The 26021-nt window shown below is 34.3% G+C and overlaps 1 protein-coding gene across 1 annotated transcript; it reads right to left on the minus strand.

Annotated features, from left to right (window-relative positions):
• Window positions 1-10857: 10857 nt before the first annotated feature.
• On the minus strand, window positions 10858-13453 carry LOC120080134 (Galactose oxidase/kelch repeat superfamily protein). Its single transcript, XM_039034704.2, has one exon. The coding sequence runs from the start codon at window positions 12899-12901 to the stop codon at window positions 11588-11590; it is 1314 nt and encodes a 437-aa protein (XP_038890632.1). The 5' UTR covers window positions 12902-13453; the 3' UTR covers window positions 10858-11587.
• Window positions 13454-26021: the final 12568 nt, after the last annotated feature.

The raw sequence follows: 26021 nt of genomic DNA on the forward strand, positions 1-26021 counted from the left end.
TATATCCACCTGATTTTCATGAACAAGAAACAGGAAAAAAAATGTGTCCACCTAATCTAATCATGAACAAAAAATAGAAAAAAAAAAAAACAAATAATATGTATTCACGGGTAAGTCCATCATTACACATACATTTTCTATTTTATCATAGAAACAAATCTATATAAATATATTCTCGCACATTAAGGAACCTCAAGTCACTGAAGTTGTATGCTAATTGTCCACCCTAACAAGATCACACAAAAGTAAAGATTACTAGCTTAAAAACACAAGTAAAAATGAAAAATTTGTAACCATCATTCAAAAAATTTACATGCAAAAGGGAGAAAGAAAGTTTAACCTTAGCAAGAGAGAGTGGGCAAACAAGATGGACGCGATTGTTTTCTAACAAGTCCAACCCTAAAACAAGGTATAAGGGGAAAACATTAGTATTATACGAAACTAAAATCAATATAGGAAGGAGTGAAGACACGTGATAAGAAACTAATCGTGGAAGAAGAAAATGACATACCTATTGCATTTAGGAAGTAGATGGAATGGGGAGGTCCTTAAAGTTGAAGGGAAGTAATACACATATATAAAGAACACAACTGATGTCAAATAAAGGCTAAAGGGACTATTTGAAAACATGCAAATAAAGTCAATGGGTTTGAAATAAACCTACCCAATAAAGAGTACCTAACAACTAATGTCAATCATCCTAAAACCAGGAGATATGACAATCTAATAAACCAAATAAAGATTACAAAAGTACTATTATCAATCGATATATAATAAATAAATAAACAGGCTTAGAAAACAGGGTACTTACTAAACAATGTGAATTTATTTATTTTTTAAAAAAACCCCGATGAATGGGAATAGGGACCAGCCTCAAAGATATGAGTTTCATCATTGAAATTCAAATTTCAGACTATATCATGAATAATGGTAATTCAAAAATAGCAACGTAGATATAAAATCAGTAATGTGAAATCAAAACCAAAAGATGTCATTTCATTCAAGGTAATGTGCAATGAAGCAAATGAATTAAAAATTAGAGACCAACAATGGAGATACAAATATCAACAATATGCATTACAAACCAAAACATGAACAAAAGTTCATGATAATGTTAAATGAAGCACATGAACTGAAAATCAAAGACCTACAATAGACATACATAGACCAATAAGTCAATTATTTTGAAATAAACCTACCCAACAAAGAGTATCTAACAACTAATGACAATCAGTATACAATAAACCACCCTAATAATAGGGGATATGGCAATCAAACCAAAATACTATTATCAATCAATGTACAATAAAGAAAACAGACCTCATGAAAAAAAATGATCGACCAACCAATGTGACTCTATTTTTAAAAAACCAATGAATGGGAATAGGGTCTAGTCTTAGAGATATGAAATTCAAATTTTAGAATATATCATGAATAATGGTAAATCAGAAAACAGCAGAGACCAATAATGGAGATACAAATATCAACAATGTACATTAGAAACCAAAAGATGCACAAAAGTTCGTGGTAATGTGAAATGAAGCATATGAACTGAAAATCAGAGACCTACAATGGACATACATAGACCACTAACGTGCATTAGAAGTCAAACAAGAACATAAACCACAAACAAGAACAAAAAAATTTTAAAAAAAAGGGACCAACCAAATAGAAAAACACCAGATTATGCAATCAAAAAGCAAAAATTACAAGCGTTACAGAATCCAAGCAGTGAAGAATCAGAGAATGCAAAACAAAACATGCAAGAAATTTCAGACAAATGCTTGCAAATTTTTTTTAAAAAATGAATAATCCTCATCATCGGCTTAGAAAGGAAGAGAAACAAACATTTGACCTTCTCTCCTACCAGACTCCAGTTCACATCCTTCAACCCCTACCAAACTCCAAAGGAGAACCTCCATCCCACCATGCAAAATCGAACGAAGTGGCAAAGGGGATCCTTCGTTTAGAGTGGCAAGGGGAAGAACGAAGGGAAACATTTGGATCGACAAGGAAAAAGAGGAAATCAGATAAACGGGTTTAGATCTAAGGAAAAATATGCATTTCAATTACCAAATAAACGAAGATCTATAAATTTGTGAAGGACGAAATAAAATTAGGGTTTCATCAAACCGACCCAAAATCAGACTCTTGAGGAGAAAATGAGAGGATGAAACCTCAAAAGAAATATACCAAGAATTGACAGAGATGAGAGAGACGAAAAGAACGACAAATCTTAAGATGTGGAATCGACGGAGTTAGAGGAGACAAGGAATCTTTGAATAGTGGAATCGATGAATGAAAGAGGCGAAAGAGAGTGATGAGAGAGACGACTGATAACTGGCAGAAATGCCAGTTATTATAAGTCTTTTATTTAGAATCATGAGAGCTAATAAGAAGAAAATGCGGTGATAATACTTAGAATTTGCGAAAAATCGAGTTTTGCGTCAATTAGCACCTAAATCCTCACTGACCCTAATATTATGCGTTACTCCATGCCAAAGTGTCTATTTTTGTAGCTATCGCATGAATCAAACGCATGCGTTTGAAATAAGTAATCACAGACAAACGCATGCGCTGAAGCCATGCGATCGCAAAGACAAACGCATGCGCTGAAAGTTGCGGTGATCGTATGCGTCTATTGCATGGAAGTTGCAGTGATCGTTTGCGTCCATCGCATGGAAGTTGTGGTAATCAAGAGAATGCGGTGATCAATTGGAAATTGCAGCCACGGAGTGACAACCATAATAGAAGGACGATCGCAAGATGGGGAGAACGCGTTGATGCTTCACCCGAATCAAGCTCGGACGCATACCTTGGGAGTATCAACAAGATAAGACGATGTGACATTGCCCATACTACGACAAAAGCATCAGTGAGCCATAACGTAATCATGATAGCTGTTGGCGTTTAAACTCTATAAATAGCCTTTGGACCTTCATTTCAAGACATCTAAATTTCTGCTTCAAGGCAGAGGTTTGTGATCACAGATGAGAGCTTGAACGATATTTTCAGTGAGAATTCTTCATCTCCACAAACCAGACCGAGTGACAACCGGAGCTTTCGCCGGAGATAGAGCTCGAGAGAGACATCTTCACCATTCATTCATGGCACCACCGGCAGCCTTGATGCAGAGTCCATTTTTCTTCTAATCTTTGTATTGTATTACATTTCACCTTAAGATATTAAGACATTTTATGATCAATGCAAATCTTGACTCCTTCATTGCCGTCTTCTTCATCATCTTCATCTCTATCATAGTGTATCTTCAGCGTTTATTTATCAAAGGCAATCGCATGCTTAATCGTGTAGCCTAGAGATAGGATGCATGTAGCAACCCACCGAGAGGTGTGCGTTGTGCGAGTATAGTGAGTTAATCCTCTTTGCTTGGTGAAAGGCTGTAGCAACGCTTGTCTATGGGATGTTGCATTGCTTGTCTATAAGTTAAATAGACGCATCTAACTGCCTGAGAATGTAAGAGATGGAACGCACTAAAGCAAAGTTCGCATTGTTCCTAGAGATAAGGCACAATCTTATGCTCGATGCAACCATGCACTATAGAGATATAGTCATGCGGCTGATTACCGAGAGGTGTGCGATGCGTTAGTGCAATGAGCTGGGATTACTCGGGCGATTTAAGATAATAAACATTACTATGCGTTAATGGTTGTTGTGTCTCTACCTATTCTCATTGCAAGTCTTTTATTGCTCAATTTGTTTAGTTAGGAGTATGAGTAGTGTGTAAATCTATTAAACTTCTTTCTATTATTTTATTCATCGCCTCAAACGCATTGCTTCACAAGCATTATTGAGTGACAAGTCCTTGTGTTCGACCTTGGTTTACCCAAGAAACTTGCGTTCGCGTTATACTTGGCGCGAGCGTAAGAAAACTTGTGATAGGAACGCGTGGTCATTGCATACTAGATTAACGCATTTTCATTCCGACGCATGACCTCAGATGCATGGGTGCAAACGCATAAACCATGTCTAACGCATGATTTCATGTACAACTCCATTCGCCGTACTTAATAATAAATAAATTTTCCTTCCAACAACGACCGAGAGAAATCGAGGGGTGGGAGAAGAAGTCACTGTAGCGTGTGATGGTGTGAGAAACAATGAACGCTATTATTGCTAATTAGGATTATAAAATTTGAAGCTCAAACTAAAAATAGTTGGAGCTCCCAAACATGGAGTGGGTTATTATAGCCCATTCCCCTTAATTCCATTATGAGACCCAAACAAACCTTAAGAGTTGACAAAAGGACAAGATTGAAAAAAATAAAGTTGGTGCAAAATATCCAACCAAAGATAAAAGTTGAAATTTTTCATAAAAAAACATTTCAAGAATTACTATAAGCTCTCATTTTTTAAAAAAATAGCTTATTAGTTTGTGTTCTTTTAGGCCAGAACAACACCACCCACTCTCAATCACTCCTTTAATTCTTCATTTATAAAAAATATTTTTCCAAATCAAAGAACGACCCTCTCAAAAGCTAAAATAGCGGGCTAGTTGTTGAGATGAATTTATTCCGACATAAAAATTTTCCAAGTAAAAGGAACTAACTTTTGTTTTTTCTTTTAACTCTTAATTAAACTGGGTCAATTAGCCCCAATATAGATGAATTCCAACAACATTATGACAAATAAGGTTGGCAGGGTCAAAGGTGAGTGTCTCGAAGCTTACTCTGTTCTAAATGCAGAGCAAGATTCTTAATTTTAATTTTTCAAATGCAATTTGGTACCATTATCTTGTAGTTTATGTACAGCCATCTTTTGTTATTGACATTTTAAACGTGTTGAAATGAGATTTTTGTTCAAAAATCTTGGACCTATTGATGGAATCAATAAATCAAGATGGTTCGCAACTACGATTAATTAGTCAAACAAACAAAAGTCCATAACTAAGATCATTGAAACATGTCTCCGAAGTAGGTAGGACAACAAATACATTAGGAGCATAGAATTTGGAAGCTCATGCAACATTCTTTGAAAAATCGTTAAAATGTTTCAATATTATCTCTATTTTATAAATACTCAAGCGTTTCAAACTACCTCTAGAATTAAAAAATTGTTAAAATATTGGACGAAGATTTAAACTTTAAATAGCGTGACGGTGACTTTGAATGAAAATTGAGACTCAAACACCAACGCGCCATTCCAGATCATCGCCATACTTGTTCTATGTTCGAATTTCCATCTAAAAATTCTAATAGATTTCTACTTCAAAGGTAATTTTAAAACATAAGAGGTCAAGAATAATATAGTTGTTCGCAGGAGGTTTTTGGAGAAACATCTTTCGTGGAGTTGAGCTCGTGTTTGTGTTGATTTGATGCGGATGTGGTTCGATCTCTAGTATTTGATTCTCTGATTCTCTTCTGGTTGAATTTGTACGAAGCGGAGCACGTGATATTCTTGAAGTTGAAGTCTTGGAGGAATGTTTATATTTTCAAAACTTAAGCTTCAAGGAATCTTCTGATGGTAGAAAATTCTCTTTAAGCTCTCTAGAGTCTAAAACTTTTGAATCCCGCAAATGAAGAGAACTTCTCTATTTATAAAGTTCTCTAGACATTATGAGCTTAGGCTTAGTTGGTCCATGGACCTGGCCATTGAACCCAAATAATTGGATTCGAGCCTTATTTAGCATTTGGGCTAAATTAAGCCTATTTGGACTTTATCCAAAATAAAAATATTTAATTGGACCAAAATAATTACTTTGATCTAACGATCAAGACGAAAATACATGATATCATTTGGATGGGTCAATTCTTCAATTTTAATCTGGGACACGTGTCAACCTTTAATTGGTCCCAAATTTGATTATTTGTAATTCCGCCATTGGTCCAATGTTTTTGACCAGACTCCATTTGATGTGTCAATTTAATCAAACTATGAATTTGGTACATAAAATTGACTTGAATTTATGAATATTTGACACGCTATTTTTTTATGCCAATTTACCAGAATGTGAATTTAAGTTAAATTTTTTATTTGATTTTCTTTGCATAAACATTGGTTTGAATTTGAGCAGAATTTATGCTACTTAATTCAAAATTTAATTTGGAGTAAAATTGGACTTCTACCAAAATTGTTTAACTTGAACTTGGATGAAGTTTGGAGATGAAATTTGAATTCCACTCAATTTTACTTTGGGATAAAATTTCGGACTGTGTCCCCTATTTAAATTTGAGATAAATTAGAGGCATTATCCACAATTTAGATCGAATCGCATCCGCATCCAATCAAAACAAACACAAGTTCAACTCCACGAAACACGTTTATCTAACAAAACTCATGCGAACAAATTGGCACGCGCAGTAGGACCTCTCTACCTCTTATCTCTCTTTCATCATCCAAATCAATAAATAGCACCCACGAAAGTTGCATCCAAAGTTGGCTCCTATAAGCGACTTGTCACTCGAAGTCACTCAAAGGGGATCCTGCATGAGTAAGAATAAGATTCTGTCATCGCGGAGAAAAACCGGGAACAGTTGATGGAATTTCCTAAAGGGAAGATCATCATCAGAGAAAACCTCTTGTTTGAAAATTCTGCTCCTACTTCTAATCAATCAGAGAAAGAGTCGCACTTTGATGTAGTGTCTATCATGATGACGGATGTAACAGCTGAGGCAGTCATGGCAAAGATGAATTGGAAGATAAATCTATAAATGAAAGTTGTTGAGGAGCGAGACCATGAAATCACTGCCTTAAGAGATAAAATGCAGGCTCGAGAAACTGCGAGACGAGTCAAGCTCCGACTGCCAAAGTCAATAACAAAGTAAAGACTGTCTTGCAAGACAACCAACCGCAAGAATTCACCTCCGTTGCCTCCCTATCAGTTCAACCGCTGCAGGATATGATCACAAACTCTATGAAGGCTCAGTATGAAGGATCATCACAAACTTCTTTTATGTACTCCAAGCCGTAGACCAAAAGAATCTATAACTTAAGAATGTCAGTTGGGTACCAACCTTCAAAGTTCTAACTGTTCGATGGAAAGGCAATTTGAAACAACATGTTACTCACTTTGTTGAAACCCACGAAAAATGCAAGAACAAGAGGAGATCTGCTAGTTAAGCAGTTTGTTCGAACCTTGAAAGGAATTTTTTATTGGTATATCGATTTGGAGCCGAAAGTGATTAACAATTAGGAACAACTAGAAAGAGAGTTCCTAAACCGCTTTTACAACACTAGACACATCGTTAGTATGATGCATCTGATGCTGTAGAAGCGGTTCAAGAACTCTGTTTCCAGTTGTTCTCAACTGTCAATCACTTTCGACTCCAAATCGATATACCAACCAAAAATATTTCCTTTTAATGTTCGGACAAACTGCTTGATTAGCAAGTCTCCTCGTGTTCTTGCATTTTCGCAGGTTTCAACGAAATGAGCAACATGTTGTTTCGAATTGCCCTTTCCATCAAAATGATGGAATTTTGGAGGTCGGTACCCAACTATTCTCAGGTTGTCGATCCTTTTGATGTACGACTTAGAGTACATAAAAGAAGTTTGTGATGGTCCTCCATCTTGAGTCCTTAAGGAGTTTGTGATCATATACTGCAGCTATTGAACTGACAAAGATGCGACAGAGGTGAATTGTTGCAGCTGGTTTTCCTACAAGACAATCTTTCCTTTGTCATTGGCTTTGACAGCTAGAGCTCGACTCATCTCAGCAATTTCTCGAGCCTGCATTTGATCTCTTAAGGCAGCAATTTCTTGGTCTCGCTCCTCAACAACTTTCATTAAGAGATTTATCTTTCTCTCCATCTTTGTCATGGCTACTTAAGTTGTTACATCCGCCATCATGACAGACACTACATCAAAGTGTGATTCTTTCTCTGATTGATCAGAAGCAGGAACAGAGTTGTCAAACAAGAGATTTTCTCCATTTTCTTTATGTTGGAAAAAGTACACCATCCTTTATCAAAAAGTCCCTAGGTTTGTTGTGATGTGAAAGGGCGGAATACAACACAATAAAAGACTCATGTTCCCACTCTTTCATTTGTTTTCTGGTAATAAGCCTATCTACAGAAGCTTGCTGGGAGTCTGTACTCATAGATGAGATTATTGGACTCTTGCTTTTTGTTGGGGTACTTTTAGTGAGCTACAAGACGAATACTTGCTTTTGCTTGCCTTCTTCTCTGACTACGGCTTGCCCGCGATAACCCTACCGAGCTTCATTAAGCTTGTTTAATCAAATCCCAAGTCTACCCGGGGTGGAATTTTTCATTGTCGGCCTGAAGGACGAGAGTTGGGGAGGAGTACTGCTGCTTAGGCCCACCACCTTCATGCAAGCATTTGAGCCAAATTAATTAGATTCATGCCTTATTTGACATTTGGGCTAAATTAAACCTATTTTTTGGACTCTTTTGGACTTCAACCGAAATAAAATATTTAATTAGACCAAAATAATTACTTTGATCCAACAATCAAGACTAAAACACATGACATCATTTGGATGGGTCAATCCTTGTCTTCAATTTTAATCTAGAACACATGTCAACCTTTATTTGATTCCAAATTTGATGATTTGTAATTTCGCCATTGATTTGAGAAATGACGTGACAATTTGTGATTGGTCCAAGATTTCTCATTGTGGTTAATAGGAAATCCTATAAACAAAAGGAAAAGACATTACTCCAATAACACCACATTATTCAATTGATGTGAAAGTGAAGAAAAAATGGAAATAGTAGAACTAGTAGTGATGTTGGATAGCAATGTCAGAACTTGAAGAGCTTTTCATGATCTGCCTAGGAGTTCCAAAAAGTCATTTTTCAAAACTCCCAAATCCAAGATTGGGCCACCACAAGGCTAGGTTGATAAACAAGTTGGTGCATGTGTTCCCTATAAGAAACTGAAGTTTGGTCCAGGCTCAGATTTCTAGACACTCCCCCCCTTCTGAATTTTTGCTATAACAAGACAATTCAAGTGCCAAAATTCCAGCCCATGATAGGTCATTCAGAGCAAGCTAAACAATAAACATAACAAGAAGAAATAATGTCTTACAACTTCAAGAATTCACTTTTGTTTATAGTATACAACACTTGGCTTCTTGGTGGAGCTAAAATCACAAAGATTTTGGATGTTTTTATAGCCTTTCCTTGACTATTATAAACTATATTTATTGTAATAGTTTCTCTCTTTTGGGGAGGGGTTCTCTCTACCCCTTATCCTAAAGTTGTTCCTTTTGTTAATATGAATGTAGTTTAAAATGCTCCACAATATCGTCATCTTGAATGAAAGAACATAACTTGAAACCCTATGCTCAATAGTTGATATGAATCTTCAAAATACAAAAAAGTGAATACACTGAACAGGCCACAGGAAGCAGACAAAAGGGTATGTACTTGACGCTCTATAATCAGCAGCAAAAGCAAAACCAACAAAAACTTATCTCTTTACCTCTAAATGTGTTATACAGTCTAAGTCTCTTCCTCAAACAATGGCATTTGAAGGCTTTACTCCAATCAGCCACTCTTCTCTATCAACCCTTTTCGTCGGTAAATGATCAAATGATTCCTTTTCTCCTAGCCCACTTCCACCAGTTCTCATGGTACATGAACACCACAGAAAATTTCCTGCTGTAATTTTGATACTGTTGCTAATCAGAGACCCCCAGTCCAATAGGTATAGAAAAGCAGAAGAGAAACACGGTTTGTTTTTAAAGTTAATCATGAAATGAGAAGCATACCCTTTGTTAACATGAGGCCTTTTCTTTAGTTCCTGTAAGCCAGCTTTTACCTTATATAAAAAGTTGTGGACACTTTAAGAAACTGCAACAAACAGATTCATAAAAACTGCAGGACAGTGAAAATGCGAAATATGCCTTGAATAGCGAGAGCAAGAGACTTCCCAACTATGGAGTTGATAAAGAAAACCTATAGAACTGTTGACCCCATTGAGCTTTATTGTGCCATACCCGGTTACTTCATTCTCCTGTATAAGCTTTACACATTGGAAAAAGAGAGTGGGAAATTCAAATAAGGGTTTATTATCAAGGGTTTTATAGATAGACTCAAAATCAAGTAAAAACTAGGATTTCAAAGCTTGTCTCTGTATAATGTGTGTGTGTGTGTGTGTGTGCAGGACTTAGAAATACTCATCAGAAATAAGTAAAATATAGAGGAATTTGAAGAAAGACTGTTTTCCAAGGCCTACCCCTATGGATTGTTTTCTTTTCATGCAAGCAAAGAGAGAAGGCGCAGATGGGGGCTAGCATTTACCTTAAATAATCCACAGTTCAATGGCTTTCTCCATGAGATAATACTGCGGAGTTGATGCAAAAATAAGCTGAATAATCCAAGTTCTCTGCAAAATCAATAGTTTTTCACCCAAAGAGATCTGCAGGTTCCAAGAAACTTATCTTGCTTTGAACATCATGTAAAAGTACCGGAGAAAGAAATAGAAAGAAAAGATGGCTAAAATGTCACAAACTGGGGAAAACCTTGCCTTCTATATATATAGATATAGATATAGATATATAGATATTGCACCCTTGAAAGCAAAATAACCTTGATCTTGCAGCCCAATTGGCACATTAGTAAGTGAATGACACCCTATTCTTTGAGCTCAACTTCTTAAATAACTCCATCAGAACCTCTGAGTAAGGGATCTGGTGTATTTAGAAAAGATCTGATGAAGAAATCTGAAATGATTCACCATTTGAAAAACCAAAGGAGGGTAGTTCATGCAGGTGAAATACTGGATTTCTTCTCAGAAGACAAGCTTTGATCCATAGACGATATGAATTCAAACAGTAATCACGTTGAAACAAAAGGAAAAAATCTCAAGAGTTGAGACTTTTGAAGCCAACCAACACTAAATTTAGGAACATCGCAAGGAGCAAATTTCTGGTTTAGTATAAGAATTTCCGATTAAACTTGAAGAAATTGTTCTTTATCATGTCCTGAAGAGATGATACAAATCATTCTTTTTACATTAGAGAAAAGATCTGAAAACTATATATATATATGCAATTATCAAAACAACAATTTCAGTATTTGACTCCAATCATAGAAGTTAATCTGAGAGCTCAGATTGTTCAGAGCCTCTTGAAGCACCATATTTGATTTGAGCAGCTAGTAACCAAGAACCGAGTTCTGGCAAATGGCATTAACATTCTTGATCATCATCATTGACTCAGCTCACAATTATATGTCAGATTCAACTGCAGGAGCAACGGAGCTAATTGCCATAGTGATAACTTGGACTGAACCTGAACCAACGAATCAGCAAATACAAACTTGGCTTCCATTCTTCCCAAATGTCACCCACATAACTTCCTTGAATGCAGTTTATCACATGCTCAAGCTAGCGTGTCATTAAATCCATGTACGGAAAGTCTTGGTTGAAACTATTCTTACTACTGCTATATCTTGCAAACAAAATTGGTCTCATAGGCGTTTGATCATGTAGTTAGTCAAGCAAAACAGCAGATGACACTTAAATGATGCCCCAGTAATCACGAAGTGAAGTAACGATTTACATGGATGTATACATGTAGCAGTCATACAAAAAATTGTGCCTTCAAATAAGAATGGATGTAATAAAGAATCTTCACTGAAAATTTAAAAAAAAAGTCAGCTCATAGTACAGAAGCATCAAATCTTGGTTCATAAAAACAGACCTGGCTGTTACATGACTGCAGAGCACAGCCAGCAATCCAAGACCAAACTTTTTTATCCACATCATAAAGAAGACTCTTCCCTTGGTTCCAAGAAGTAAAACAGATCAGATTATCCTGTCCAAAGCACTCAAATCTCTCTGCTGATAACCTCAACAAAACTCGAAAATATTTAGGTGGCATTCTACTAATCTCTATCCACATAATTTTTGCATGATCCAGTTCCCAAATTCTCATGCTTTGAAGAGTGCTATAAAGACCAATCCTACCAACAAGGAATAGACGCTTCTGTGTACCGGCAACCAAATACCCATCTAATAATGAACGAGGGAACCTGGCTGGAATATGTTCCCAATAGCCTGTGTCCAGCCGATACATCATTAGACCAAGAGGAGAAAGAGCTTCCAAGTATAACTTGGAATCACAATATGCCATCTTTGAGGAGCAGAGATTTACTGCAGGCATTGTCTGGTGAAGCGACCAATGGTTCAGCTTTGAGTCATAAACTTCAGTGGGTAGAGACTTATCACCATAAATATCACTAGTCGCTACAACTTTAAATGACCGGTCAGTCCGATCAACAACCAAAATTAGCTGCCTCTGCTGATTATGATGCATATTTGGCAATGCCCTCCACTTTTGTGTGAGTGGATTGCATACCAAGGTTTTGAAAGTTAGCCCATCAAGCCCAGAAAAACAAACAAGACCACCAGATGAACCAACCAACCAAAATGCCCAAGGAGGCAAAAATGTGAATGGAATCTTATACCATGTTTTCAACGGCAAGCTGAAGACTGAGCATTGGGGAGTTTGAGAATTCTTCCAAAATGTGAGAAGACAAGGCCCATGTGAAGGCACTTGTGCGTGAAATTTAAGAAAACTACTATCTTGAAGTATCGAATTCCACCTTTTACAAACAGAACGAAGCCTAAAGATTAAAAATGGAGGAACCCTAGCTAAGATTTCATTCAACAAATCTTCAGGTAGCATCGCCCATATACTGTCTTCCATTTGAACATCTGGATGAGCTGCTTTACCAAATGTTGTAACTGTTTCCTCATCTAATCCTCGTGGTTTGGTCTTTATAACCTTCTGTCTCGAAGGACTAGTGTTCCTCGATCCTGCTCTACCCAATGGACTAGTATTCCTCCCACCACCTCTTAGAGGCGAAACTTGTTCCACAACCATATTATCTTCACGAACAACCCCACTTTTCAAAGATTGAGAATTAACAGCTCCAGACCCAGATTGAGAAGATTCCCCAAGACCATCCATGGCGATGGTCTTATTCACAAAATACCCAACAAAACTCCCTTACCCACCACAAAATGCAGAACCCTATGACACGCCACTCACTCCAAAAGATCCAAAATTTTCAGGCTAAATAGCAAATTTCAACTTCGGATATCAAAACCCATCTCCGAAAACACAGTACCAAGTGCACAGAACAATCAACTAGAACAAACATTCCACTTCAAATTAAACAGAAGAATAAAATAAAATCGAGCCGAACTTCATTCTATCAGATCCTTAGACGAAAGAATCAGTCACTGATCCAAATGAAAAAAACGAAAATGTATAAGCCCAAATGGAACCTGACAAGACGGAGCAGAAGCTTTGTCGTCAGATATGAGGTCTGTATCAGGTTCCGCCATGAAAAAAATCTTCCTCAAAGCTTGAATATTAGAAATTCGGCATCGAAATTAGGAGAAGGACCTAATGTTGAAAGAACCCTGTTCCTTATTTGCGGTCGATTTTCTTCCTTCCCAATTTTCTCAAGTACGCCCCCGCTCCTTGTTTGATTTTCTTCTCCGCGACTATTTCGCTCTCGTTGAATGATTTTTATTAAAAATAAGAAATAAAAATCGAAGGCCATATTCGGGCGCGGCAATCATCCGTGCGATTGGATTCTTACCCTATCAAAACATGCCACGTCAAATACTTTGGTTTTGAATTTTGCTTGGTTTGTTTTATCTGACCCAATGCTTATCCAATTTAAGAAAAATGCCACAGGTTGGTCTACAGACCTATTTAGAGTTTGACTCATTATATGATTAAGGCATAGTTTAACTTTTCCTCAAAAGGGGGGAAAATGTGATAAAAAATTAAAATATCATTTTTCATCCTCGCTTGGAGATGGAGACGGATGTATCAATGTCTCATTCATAAACGTAACTAAATTATTTTTTTATCACATTTATTGTGGCAAATGTAACTCTTGATTAAGATTGAAGTTGTTTGCATTGCACTTGTCACTTGTAATGTAATGGATAGCGTAGTATTACTAAACTACCAACTGGGTTTAAAAAATTTACAGCGCGTTGTCCGAATTCACAGACATATGGGCCAATACGAAGAATATTGTAAAGACCTTCATCTTGAATGGTTTTGAGGAACCTTGTAATATTAAGATTGGGAGTGAAATCATATTGGGGATGAATGAGTTAATGGGCATGTCAGAAAAACACAAGTTTCAATATCGTCTAATCCGTCTTCTTTTGCTCTTTTGATCAAATTAGGCCACATCTCAAAGAATGGAGAATCAAAATGAAACCCAATTTGTTTCGTATAAAGATGATAAATATTGAGAAAGTATTATGTCAAGAGTGCAACGTAGATAGTTGATAACTTAATTGTGTGGGTGAAATCATCAGATAAAGAACAAAAAAATTTAGTGAGCCTTGTTCATGCTCTATCAGGGTTGATAAGAGCAAGTTTGATCCGTGCTTGTGCTCGTGTGCTCATTTGGAGTTGACCCGAGATGAACAGGATGTGCCTCGGGATAGAAGAGCAAGTTGACTCGGGATGAATTGAGCAAGTGTCCCAAAATGAATGGAAGGTGCGTTGGGATTTAAAGCAAGCTCTCATAGTTGGGAGTGAAACGGATTTGTTCGAGGGTAGCCTCAATGTGGTACTTTGTTTGAGGGGAGGATTGTTAAGAATGCGAATAAAATCCCACATTGGTAAGGAAGTGATCATGGATATATAAGTAAGGACAATTATCTCAATTGGTACGAGGCCTTTTGGGGTGAAACCAAAAGAAAAGTAATGAGGGTTTATACTAAAAATGGACAATATTATAGGATGTATCTTCTTCAAGAACAAATGTTCAAGATTCAAGAATATGTTAGTTAGTACCACTTACAAGTATTCAGGATTGAAGAATATGTCAGTTAGTACCACTTAGCTGAAGTGGGAGTACATGACTGTCTTTTATGTCTGGGGGACAGTTCCATGTAGCTTGCTCATACCTCGAGACAAGAATAGATGAGTTACAATTATTTTTCTAATAGTTTCCTGTTTTGTTACTTTGTTGATTTTACAAGTTTTATGTTGAACATTGGAGTTTGTCAAGAAGATCAGAGATAATAGATGTAGTAGGAGTTGAGTCTTGGAATTTGCCAAGATGGTGAATTTCTGTTGCAGTGGGAGGCAAGATTGTCGTTTTGTCTCCAAATGGGAGATGCACTCCCCATCCCCATCCCCGCCCTATTCTTCATTTTGGAGGGTCGGGGTCGGGGAATCCTCGTTCAGGGATTCGGGTCCTAGCGGAAAAAAATTTCTGCTTTTTATTTTATTATTTTATTATTTAAAATTAACTAAATTTAGTATTTACATTGAAATTTTAAATTTTAGATAAGAAATTAGTATTATTGTTACACATATTTGTTTAAATTAAAAATTTTAAAAATATTTTAGTGGTTTTTATTATAAACTAATAAAAATTAAATTTATTATATTAGAAAATTATTTTTTTAAAAAAAGAAAATTGAAACAGTAGTTGATAAGCTACTATTTTATATACACACATACACACATACACATATATACCACAGAAAAATTATCCTATAATTTTCAACTCACTACCAACGCTAAACTCACATGAGGAGGAACTGCCGCTTCTTTAAATTGCCGTCACTGTTCAACTTTTTGTGTCGTCGAGCTGCTCCTTTTTCTTTATATATACATATATACATATATACATATATATAATGTATATATATAAAAAAAGAAATATATATATACATACATGTATATCTATATGAACTGCCGCTTCTTCAAATTGCCGTCACTGTTCAACTTTTTGTGCCGTCGAGCTGCTCCTTTTTCTTTATATATACATATATATCTATATGTATCTATACATATAGATATACATGCATGTATGTATATATATATATATATCGGGGATTCGTGGGGAATGTTGCCATCCCTAGGTATCACATATATTTATATGTGTTTATGAAGAAAGAGAGGCACGGAAAATTAAAGAAACAAAAAAAAAAAAAGAAGGAGACAACCGTTTTTTAAGACGGCAAACGGCAGACGATAAAGAATTGAGGGTGCTGCAAATTAAAAAGAAAAATGAGCAGACCGACGGCACAAAAAAGTTGAACAGTGACGACAATTTGAAGCAGCAGTTCCTCATCATGCGAGTTTGGCGTCGACAGTGAGTAGAAAATTACAAATGGTAATTTTTCTGTAATTTTTCTCTTTTATTATTAATTCCAAAATACCGAGTTGTGGTATAGGGAATCAAATAGTTTCTTCATCATAGTAGAACCTACAGTTATAGAAAACTGGATGTAGTCTGAGTTTGGGGCGAACCACTATAATTTTCAATGTCGTTCTCTTTTCACTTCTCTTAATTATTTTGATAATTTTATGATTGTTAATTTTTTTGTTCTAACCTGTGCAAGTAGAAATTTTAAATATAATTCAGTTTGTGCATTTTATTCATATCTTATTATAAATTCCTAATAGATTGCACCAAAGAGTAAGATCCTAGGTTGGCCAACAATGATGATGCTCTATTAGCGTGAGAAACTTGAATGGAAGCGGAGAAGATGAAGTACTTCAGGAGAAGGAAGAAGAAGAATGTTGAAAATTGATCCATGTTGATTTCTTTTAACCTTTTTTGGCTATGAGATCCCCATACTCAAATTAGTAAAGAGAAAAAATATATATTGTTCACCATTACAGTTATTGACCGTGCTTATGGATAGGATCGATAACTATATAAAAAGAAGAAGACGATAAAGTGGCTTTGATTGAATAATTGTTACAAATCAACCCAATTGAAACGATAAATGGTGAGGTGGGAGAACAAAATTTGGAAAATCCTTCAAAAGTATCTAAAAGAAGTTGGTGGATCACGTATAATTTTCAAACACAATTAGATTGCATTCATTGATTACGAATTTCGTAGTGGCTTCATATTTCATTACAATATAGAACACTAAAACAACAACAAACCTAATAAAATAGGGTCCATTTTTTAGATTACCATGAATTACATTTATCAGACCATAGTTCATCTACTTTCAATAAATCTCAAAATTAATCCTTATTACTAGTTTAATGTATATATATACATACATTTTGCCACAAAACTTTGGAATCAAATTCAGATATTATATTTTGAAAAATATTATATTATTATTAAATTAATTTTAATAAAAATTAACTTTGAAAGACTAAATTTAATATTTATTGAAAGTACATAGATTAAGATTGGACAAACCTAACGAAACCAAAATGATATTTTAATAGATAAAATATTTAATTTAAATTATAAAGGTAGACTTTAAACGTATCAAGATGTTTTTTTTATTATTATTTGCTTTTTATTTTTAACTTTTAAAAATTGTGCTTGTCTTTTAAAATCTTGATTTTTTAACAAGTTCATATAAGCTTTGGAAAACTATTTTTAAAGTCTCTAAAGACTTAAATTGAATTTTAAGAACACTCTTAAAAATAGATTAAAAGAATGAAACTACCAGGTAAAAATAGGGTTTATAAAATTAATTTTAAAAAACTAAAAATAGAAAACAAAATATTTATGAAAATTGCTTAAATAATTCACTTTTGGAATAGAACTAATTAACAGCTTAAGAAGAAAGTCTCCATTTGTTTCATGGTTTCTCAAATCAATATTTGATTGTTGAAAACATTTTTACGGCTGCAAAAAATTAGGTGATTTACAATCTGTTAATTTTAAATTATACTTATATTTATTAATGGTTGTTAATTTTATTATTTGTAGAACCTTATGTGTATTTATACTTTTTCATTTCAAGGAAAATTCTTATAAATAAAAAAAAATTTCAAAATTTTTTACATTTTATAGCAAAAAGTTTCTTTTGAAACTTAAAGCGTAAATATTTTTAAATATTTTTTATATTAAAAAGACCCCTACGTTATATTGGAGTGATTTTTCCCCTTTTCCTGAAGATTGGAAAGATATTTGTTTCGACTAAAATTTTAAGTTTTTGTATTAAAATATATGAGGAAATATTAAATGTTACATTTTTAATCTTTAAATTTTGTGTTTGATTTCAATTTAGTCTATAAGTTCTAAAATTTTACATTTTAGCCTCGACTTTAATCTTTAGAATTAATGTCTATCGATTGATTGGAAATTAGTAAAAATTTAAAATTAATTTAAAAAGGATGAAAAAATTATGAAACTTAATTATTATAATTCTCTTGATTTTTTAAATTGCTTAATAAATATTAACATTAAAGATTGAAAATAAGTATTATTTAGTGAAAACTAGAAGTTTAAAGCATAAAATTTGAAACATGTGGACCATATTATAACAAAACTCAAATCTTAAGGGTAAAATTGTAATATTTTGAAATATAAAAGCTAATTTAAAATCAAACTCAAAACTTAAGAACTAATCGTATAACATTTTGAATTATAAGAATAAATCAAACTAAACTAAAGATCGAGAGATGGAAAAAAGGTTTTTTTTTTTCTTTTCTTTTTTCTCAAAATAAATCGTTATTAATAATGTTAGCATAATGTACGTGATGGAGATCAATTAAAATCTCTATTTGGTTAATTTTTCTCTACTAGACTGTTCTTAATTATTTTCATAGAAATTAAGGTTTAGTTTATAAGATTATGAATCTCAAAATTTAAGGTCGGTTGGACCCTTTTGTCTTTCAAAATTTTTTATTCATGGTTTTCATATTTCATATATAAATATTTGAATTCTTAACCAATTTTTTTTTTAAAAAAATTTTTTGAAAATATTTGTAGAAAATTTTGATTTTGATTTTAAAAATATTTTCAAAATCTAGACAACAAAACATAAAAACTAATGGATGAAAATTATGTTTATAGGCTTAATTTTAAAAAATCAAATAGTTGTCAAACATATCTAAAATAAACACAAAAGTGACAAAGGTAAATTTTTTTCTTTTTTACTTTTTTGGGGGAAAAAATAATAAGTAGATTACAAAACCAATAAAAATTTAATATTACATGAGCATAATTTCTAAACAAAATAATTTCACTTCTTTTTTGTTGGAAAACTATAGAATGGATCAATGGCTAGAAAGGAATCAAGAAAAAGATGATAGGATAAGACAAGCCACATATTAATATTTCTTGTGTGTGACTACTTGAAGTGTGCATATATAATTGGGCTCCACTAAATTGGTGGTCATTTTTATTGATGGGGCTCCACTATTTCTCAAATTGGTTGTTGAGTTGTTTAAACTAATGTTCTTGTTCTTAGGTCTTCAATCTCAAGTTTGTGGCCCCTCCATTTCACCATATTGGAGAAAAAGGGCTTCTTTGATTTTGATGTTTCTAAAAGAATCCTTAAACAATATATACCTTTCTTCTTTATTTTATTTTTCCAATAATTTTCATTTGTTTAGTTTAATCATAATAGAGAATTTGAATCACGTATCTCATAATTATTAATACACTCATGTACTAATTGAACTATGCTTACTCTGATATAAAGAATTTTTATTTGAAAGACAACGATGTACTTCTTAGATTCAAACATACATTTTAATTTTTGAAAATGTCATACACTCGTTTTTGTTTGGTTTCACAATTTTTACCTTTTAACAAATATTTTAATTGTTATTATTAATTTTTCATTGATCTTTCAATAGGATCCCACCTCAATGTGGAAATCCAACACGGTGACTTGCTATACCTAGCCATAAGTACTACCTATATCTAGGTAGACACTTATTAAATATATCAATAAAAGATTTACTTAATTTCTATTGAATAATTTACTTTAAAAATAAGAAGACAAGAATTTGACTTACAATAATTTTTGTTAAAGGTGATTTTGGAACGATGGGTATAATCGACATAAAATAAGAATAGAAGTAATAAAGTAAAAAAAAAAAAAGACAAGATTATGGCCAAAAATAGCACCCTAGGCTCAAAATGAATCTAGAAAAGAAGATTAGCTCATGCTAAAACCCAAATTAATGTGCTCGGTCTCGATTGATGCCAACCCCAGTAAAAATAGCTAATGAGGCATGTTCCACACATGCCGTGAAGGAGTATATCTGCATGCAGCAGAAGCAACAAGAATCAATAAGCATTCTAATTCATTAATTTTGACTGTGAATAAAGCACTCATACAATAATAAGAGGGTTTTAGGCAATACCTTTGTAGAACTTTAATCTCGAAATCAACTGCAAATCCTCTCAAAATCTAGCTTCGAACCACCTCAAGATCTTCTCTACTATTCTCTTGAAGCTTTAGATTGAATTGTGAGACTCAAAATAAGTTTGAATGAAGGAAATTTAGAGAAGAGCTCACTACATCAACCACTTGTAGAACACATTTCTTCAACTCGAATTTTCTAGCAAAACTGTATTGATGCATACCTCAATTCTACTCCAATATTCTCTATTTATTGCAAGACTTTCATGCAAAGAAGATGGCTGCATGAGATGCAACCCATGCTTGGATTATTGAAGCAAGAAATGGTGGAACTGTTGTGAGCTACTTTGGTTGAAGATCATGGAGAAATCCAATTTTTCATTTTTGTGTTTTCAAATTTTCTAATTTCAATATTGATTTCCAAAATCAACTTAATTTAAAAAATGAAATTATTATTGATTTTACAAACTTAATTTTCTTATAAATAAAATAATTAAATAATTTAATTAATTTAATATCAAATATTAAATTAATTTTACTCAAATTCCACCTTCATGAATTTAATATTTAAATCATATTTAAATATTAATTAATTCTCCAATTCCATTTAATTCTAAAACGCACAATTATAACACATATAATTATTAATTCCCTTAATTCCAATTTGAACGTTTTAAATTAATTTATCACGCTACTCTAAAGCTAATCCATTTACAAGCTAGTAGGGGGACCTCGCGGACCTACAGATCATGGGCTTCAACGATCCGAGATTAATTGGTTAAACTCTTTATGCTAAATTAATCGTCATTCGTTAACTAATGGGTTACTCTACTAAAGCCTTTAGTTGCACTTCCGTCACTGCAGATATATTATGTCCACATGATTTAACCATAATTAGTATTTCGACCCTTCACAGGTTGTTTGTAATAACTGCTGGGTCAAATGTTTGTTTTACCCCTGAGATTACGTCTGATACCTTAAGTTCCTATTGATCCTCTAATGAACAATTGGTTTGTGATCCAGTCACTAAATCAGATCCCTTTCAGCCCAGTGAGAGGGTGGGGCCCTTTTTTCAGGACATGAATTCAGTACTCAAGAGAACAACTTTTCTCTTATCCCTAAATCGGATATGCGTGAATTCTGCCTTGCACCTTATGTCCCCAGCTATCTACCCCGTTTTACCTCTGAAATGGGATGCTTATTGAGTCGACGCTATTGAACCAACCCTCACCTATGCAAATCTAAGGATAATTTCGAATAAACAAGAGTTCATAGTTAGCTCAGGATTAAGATCAAGTTACCTAGGTCATCTAAGTGAAATAGTCAGTCTTATACAGTAAACAACGTTTTAAAGTAAGATTGACTTATTTCTTGGTTCGATCATATGAAAACTCATCGCATAGGAAACCCCCACTCCTCATATCAATATATGAACAAATCTGGATCACTTCGTTTGTAGTATCTTTACAACAACTTGTAATAAGTATAGAGTATGCCACATCCAATAATGTTACCAGAATAAGGTACCTAACTTTAATCATGTACTATAGATCATTTTAGCTATTTACTTGAACTTGATCCATCTCTATGTCTTTACATAAAGTTCAAGTATTCATATGATAGTTGTGGATCTTAGTGTATTAGATTTAGACTTTTACATATGCAATTTATAGAATTAATAATAAGTTTATTGACTATAGAATATGTTTATCTTTTACAATCTGCGAGTTTTAGGATATAAAACCCAACAATACTCCCACTCGAACTAAAACTTTAGTGGATCAATATATATAAATATATACAATGTTGAGTTATACTGAGAGAACAAAAAGTATAAATACAATAAACTAGGACATTAAATACCCATAAATTCTCCCACTTGCCCTAATGATGAAAATCTCATAGACCTAGTCCTATTAGGTGACCCTCGAACGCTTTAGCCGAGAGGGCCTTTGTAAATGGATCAATTAAGTTGTCTTGTGAGGCTATCTGTGTGATAACCACGTCTCCTCTGTGTACAATCTTTCTGATGAAATGGTACTTCTGCTCGACATGATTTCCTCTTTTATGGCTTCGAGGTTCCTTTAAAATTGCAACTGCACCACTGTTTTCACAATAGAGGGCAACAGACAGGTACATATTAGAAACAACTTCTAGGTCAGACAGGAACTTTTTGAGCCATACTGCTTCTTTTGCTGCTTTACTTGCAGCTACATACTCAACTTTCATCGTGGAGTCAGCAATACAACTTTGCTTGATACTTCTCCACATAACAACTCCTCCATTCAGAGTGAATACTGACCTCGAAGTTGATTTCCTAGAATAAATATCGGTTTGGAAGTCAAAATCAGTGTAACCAGTAAGGGATCAGATCCTCAGCACTATACACGAGCATATAATCTCTTGTTCTCTAAAGATACTTAAGAATATTCTTAACGACAGTCTAATGATCATATCCAGGATTGGATTAAAATCTGCTGATTATTCCAACAGCATAGCATATATCGAAACGAGTACACAACATCGTATACATTATACTCCCTACTACTGATGCACATGGAATTCGTTTTATATCCTCAACTTTTTGAGGTGTCTTAGGACTTTGTTCCTTAGACAGATGAATTCCATGTCTGAAAGGCAATGTTTCTTTTTTGGAATTTTGCATTTTATATTTAGACAACATCTTATCTATATAAGATACTTGAGACAATGTTAATGTTCTATTCTTGCGATTCCGAACTATTTGGATCCTAAGAACATACTGTGCTTCTCCTACATCTTTCATTTGGAATTACATAGCCAACCATCTCTTAACGTCAGCTAGAAATTCTACTCATTCCTTATGAGTAGAATATCATCAACATACAACACCAAAAAAGTAACAGTTTTGTTAACGATTTTCTTGTAAACACAAGGTTTGTCAATGTTTTGTTCAAAGCTATAAGATTTGATCGTAGTGTCAAATCTCATATTGCAAGATCTAGATGCTCGTTTCTATCCATAAATAGATTGATTAAGTTTGCAAACCTTTTGCTCTTGACCCTACTCAATAAACCTTTCTGGTTAAGACATATAGATACTCTCTTTAAGATAGCCATTTAGAAAGGTTGTCTTGACATCCATTTGCCATATTTCATAATCATAAAATGTAGCTATGGAGAAGAGTATTCTAATTGACTTTATCATGGCAACCGGAGAGAAGGTTTCTTCATAGTCGACCCCCTCTCTTTGGGTAAACCCTTTTGCCACAAGTCTCACTTTGTAGGTCTGTACCTTACCAGCTTGGTCTCATTTTCTCTTATAGATCCATTTGCACCCAATGGATTTTATCCCTTTAGGTTGATCTACGAGGTCCAGACAAAATTGAAATACATAGATTCCATTTCAAGGTCCATGACTTTAATCCATTGATCTTTATCCACATCATTCATTGCTTGTTTAAAAGACAATGGATCCTCTAAGCCATCATCTGGTATGATGACTTGAATTTCAGTTAAACCCATGTACCGGTCAGGCTGTTGCACAACTTTCCCACTATGATGAGGCATTCTCAACTCTTGAGAAGGATGTGAAGTACCAGTTTCATCAACAACTCTTGTTGATGGACCTGCTCTGTCAACAATTCTTGTTGATGCATTTGTCGTTTCTTTGGATATTTCCTCTATTACTAACTTACTGTGAGGTTGATGATTCTTCATGTGGTCTTCCTCCAGGAAGGTTGCATTTGTCGATACAAATACAGTCTTCCCGAGGATCGTAAAAGAAACCACCTCTCATTTCTTTTGGGTAAACTACAAATAGGCATACTTTTGAACGGTGTTCCAACTTTTTAGGATTTTGCACTAACACATGTGCTGAGCAACCCCAAATTATGAATTGACGTAAATTTTCTTTATATCCTTTCTAGAGCTCGTAAGGTGTTTTAGAAACACTTTTCGAGGGAACTATGTTCAAAATATACATTGCAGTTTCAAGTGCATGTCTCTAGAAAGAATTTGGTAATTGAGCATAACTCATCACGGAACGAACCATGTCCCACAAAGTTCTATTTCTCCTTTCTGCCACACCGTTTTGCTGAGGTGTGCCAAGGGCTATGAGTTAAAACTGGATTCCATGTTCTATCAAATAGGCGTGAATTTTGTCTTGCACCCTATGTCCCCAGCTATCTACCCCATCTTACCCCTGAAATGGGAGGCTTATTGAGCCGACGCTGTTGAGCTAACCCTCACCTATGCAAATCTAAGGATAATTTTGAATAAACAGGAGTTCATAGTTAGCTTAGGATTAAGATCAAGTTACCTAGGTCATCTAAGTGAAATAGTCGATCTTATACAATAAACAACGTTATAAAGTAAGAGTGACGTATTTTTTGGTCCGCTCTTATGCAAACTCATCGCATAGGACGTCCCCACTCCTCATGTCCATACATGAACGAATCTGGATCATTCGTTTGTAGTATCTTTACAACAACTTGTAACAGCTATATGTTGGATTATATGTCCTAAAACTCGTAGTTTTGTAAACAATAAACATACATGAAGTTTATTTAGACAAGTGTTGTTGATTGTTTAATAATTATAAATCCAATAAACTATGAACCCTTGGCTATTGTCATGAATACTGGGACGTTATGTGGAGACATAAACTCGATCAAGTTCGAGTAAAATAGCCTAAACCGTCTATAGTACTTGGATTAGGTTGGATACCTATTTTTGAAGATACTATTGAATACGGCCTACTTTATGATTGTTATAAATGTTGTAAAGTGTCATAAATGATGTGATCGGTTCGTTCATGTAGAGACATGTGAACGGGGGTGTTCTACACGATGAGATTGTGTAAGACAAACCACAAAATAATCATTGTTACGTATTAACACCGTTTACTGTTAACACTGATTAATTTCACTTCATGATGACCTAGATAACTTGATCTGAATCCTGAGCTATCTATGAACTTCTATTTATTCGCAATTGTCCCTCGATCTACATAGATGAGGGTAAGCCCAACATTGCTGCTTAATATGCCTACCATTTCAAGGATAAGACCGGGTAGATAGCTGGGGACATAAAATTTGCAAGATGAAATTCACTTCTACCCATTTCAGGGATAGTAGAAAGGTTATTCCCTTAAATGCTGATCTTGGGTCTTGAACAAGGGGCCCCATCCTCTCGTTGGCCTATGAGGGAATGGATTTAGTGATTATGATCCTAAATCAATTGTTCATTAGAGGGACAGTGGTAGTTAAGGAGAAAAGATGTAATTTAGGGGTATTTGACCTAGCTGAGGTTACGAACAACCTATGAAGGATCAACTTATTGATGACGGTCATATCAAATGGACACATAATATATCTATAGTGAGGGGAGTGCAACTAGAGACTATAGTGGACAGTCCTGTTAGTTAACGAATGTTGATTAACTAGGTTAAAGAGTTTGACTGGTTAGTCTAGATCGTTGGAGCCCATGATCTATAAGTCCATCGGGTCTCCTTGCTAGCTCAATACAGACAAAATTGAAGAAGAAATGTTCAAATTCGGGTTTTAGGGAAAATTGTATTTTATATGAGATATCATTTACAATTAAATAATTAATTTATTAATTAATTATTTTTTAGAGTATACTTGATCGTTAGCATGAAAGTATTTTTTAAACTTGATTAATGTGATTAATCAAAGCTAGGTGTCTTAAACAATTCAATATATGATATTAAATTTGCTTATTTTATTTAATTGAAATTGTTTTGATTAAATAATTTCCAAAATTTGAAAATTATTTTTCATTTTTTTTTACTGAAAAATTAGTTAGTGGAAAAATCCAAATGTTGGATTTTTCCACTAGGTAAGTGGACTTTGGAGTGGCATTTCCCAAGTTTGACACCTAGAGATTACACACTAATGGAGTTTGAGGTGGAAGACATGCAAAATGAGATTTTGCATGTGTTTTCTCTACAAAAGGCTT

Source organism: Benincasa hispida, chromosome 6 (genome assembly GCF_027475165.1).
Source record: "Benincasa hispida cultivar pf3 chromosome 6, pf3_genome.v1.1, whole genome shotgun sequence".
NCBI lineage: Eukaryota > Viridiplantae > Streptophyta > Magnoliopsida > Cucurbitales > Cucurbitaceae > Benincasa > Benincasa hispida.

Bases quoted from the DNA above. Each gene is read 5' to 3' on its own strand.
- LOC120080134 (XM_039034704.2), bottom strand. From the start codon at position 12,901: ATGGATGGTCTTGGGGAATCTTCTCAATCTGGGTCTGGAGCTGTTAAT.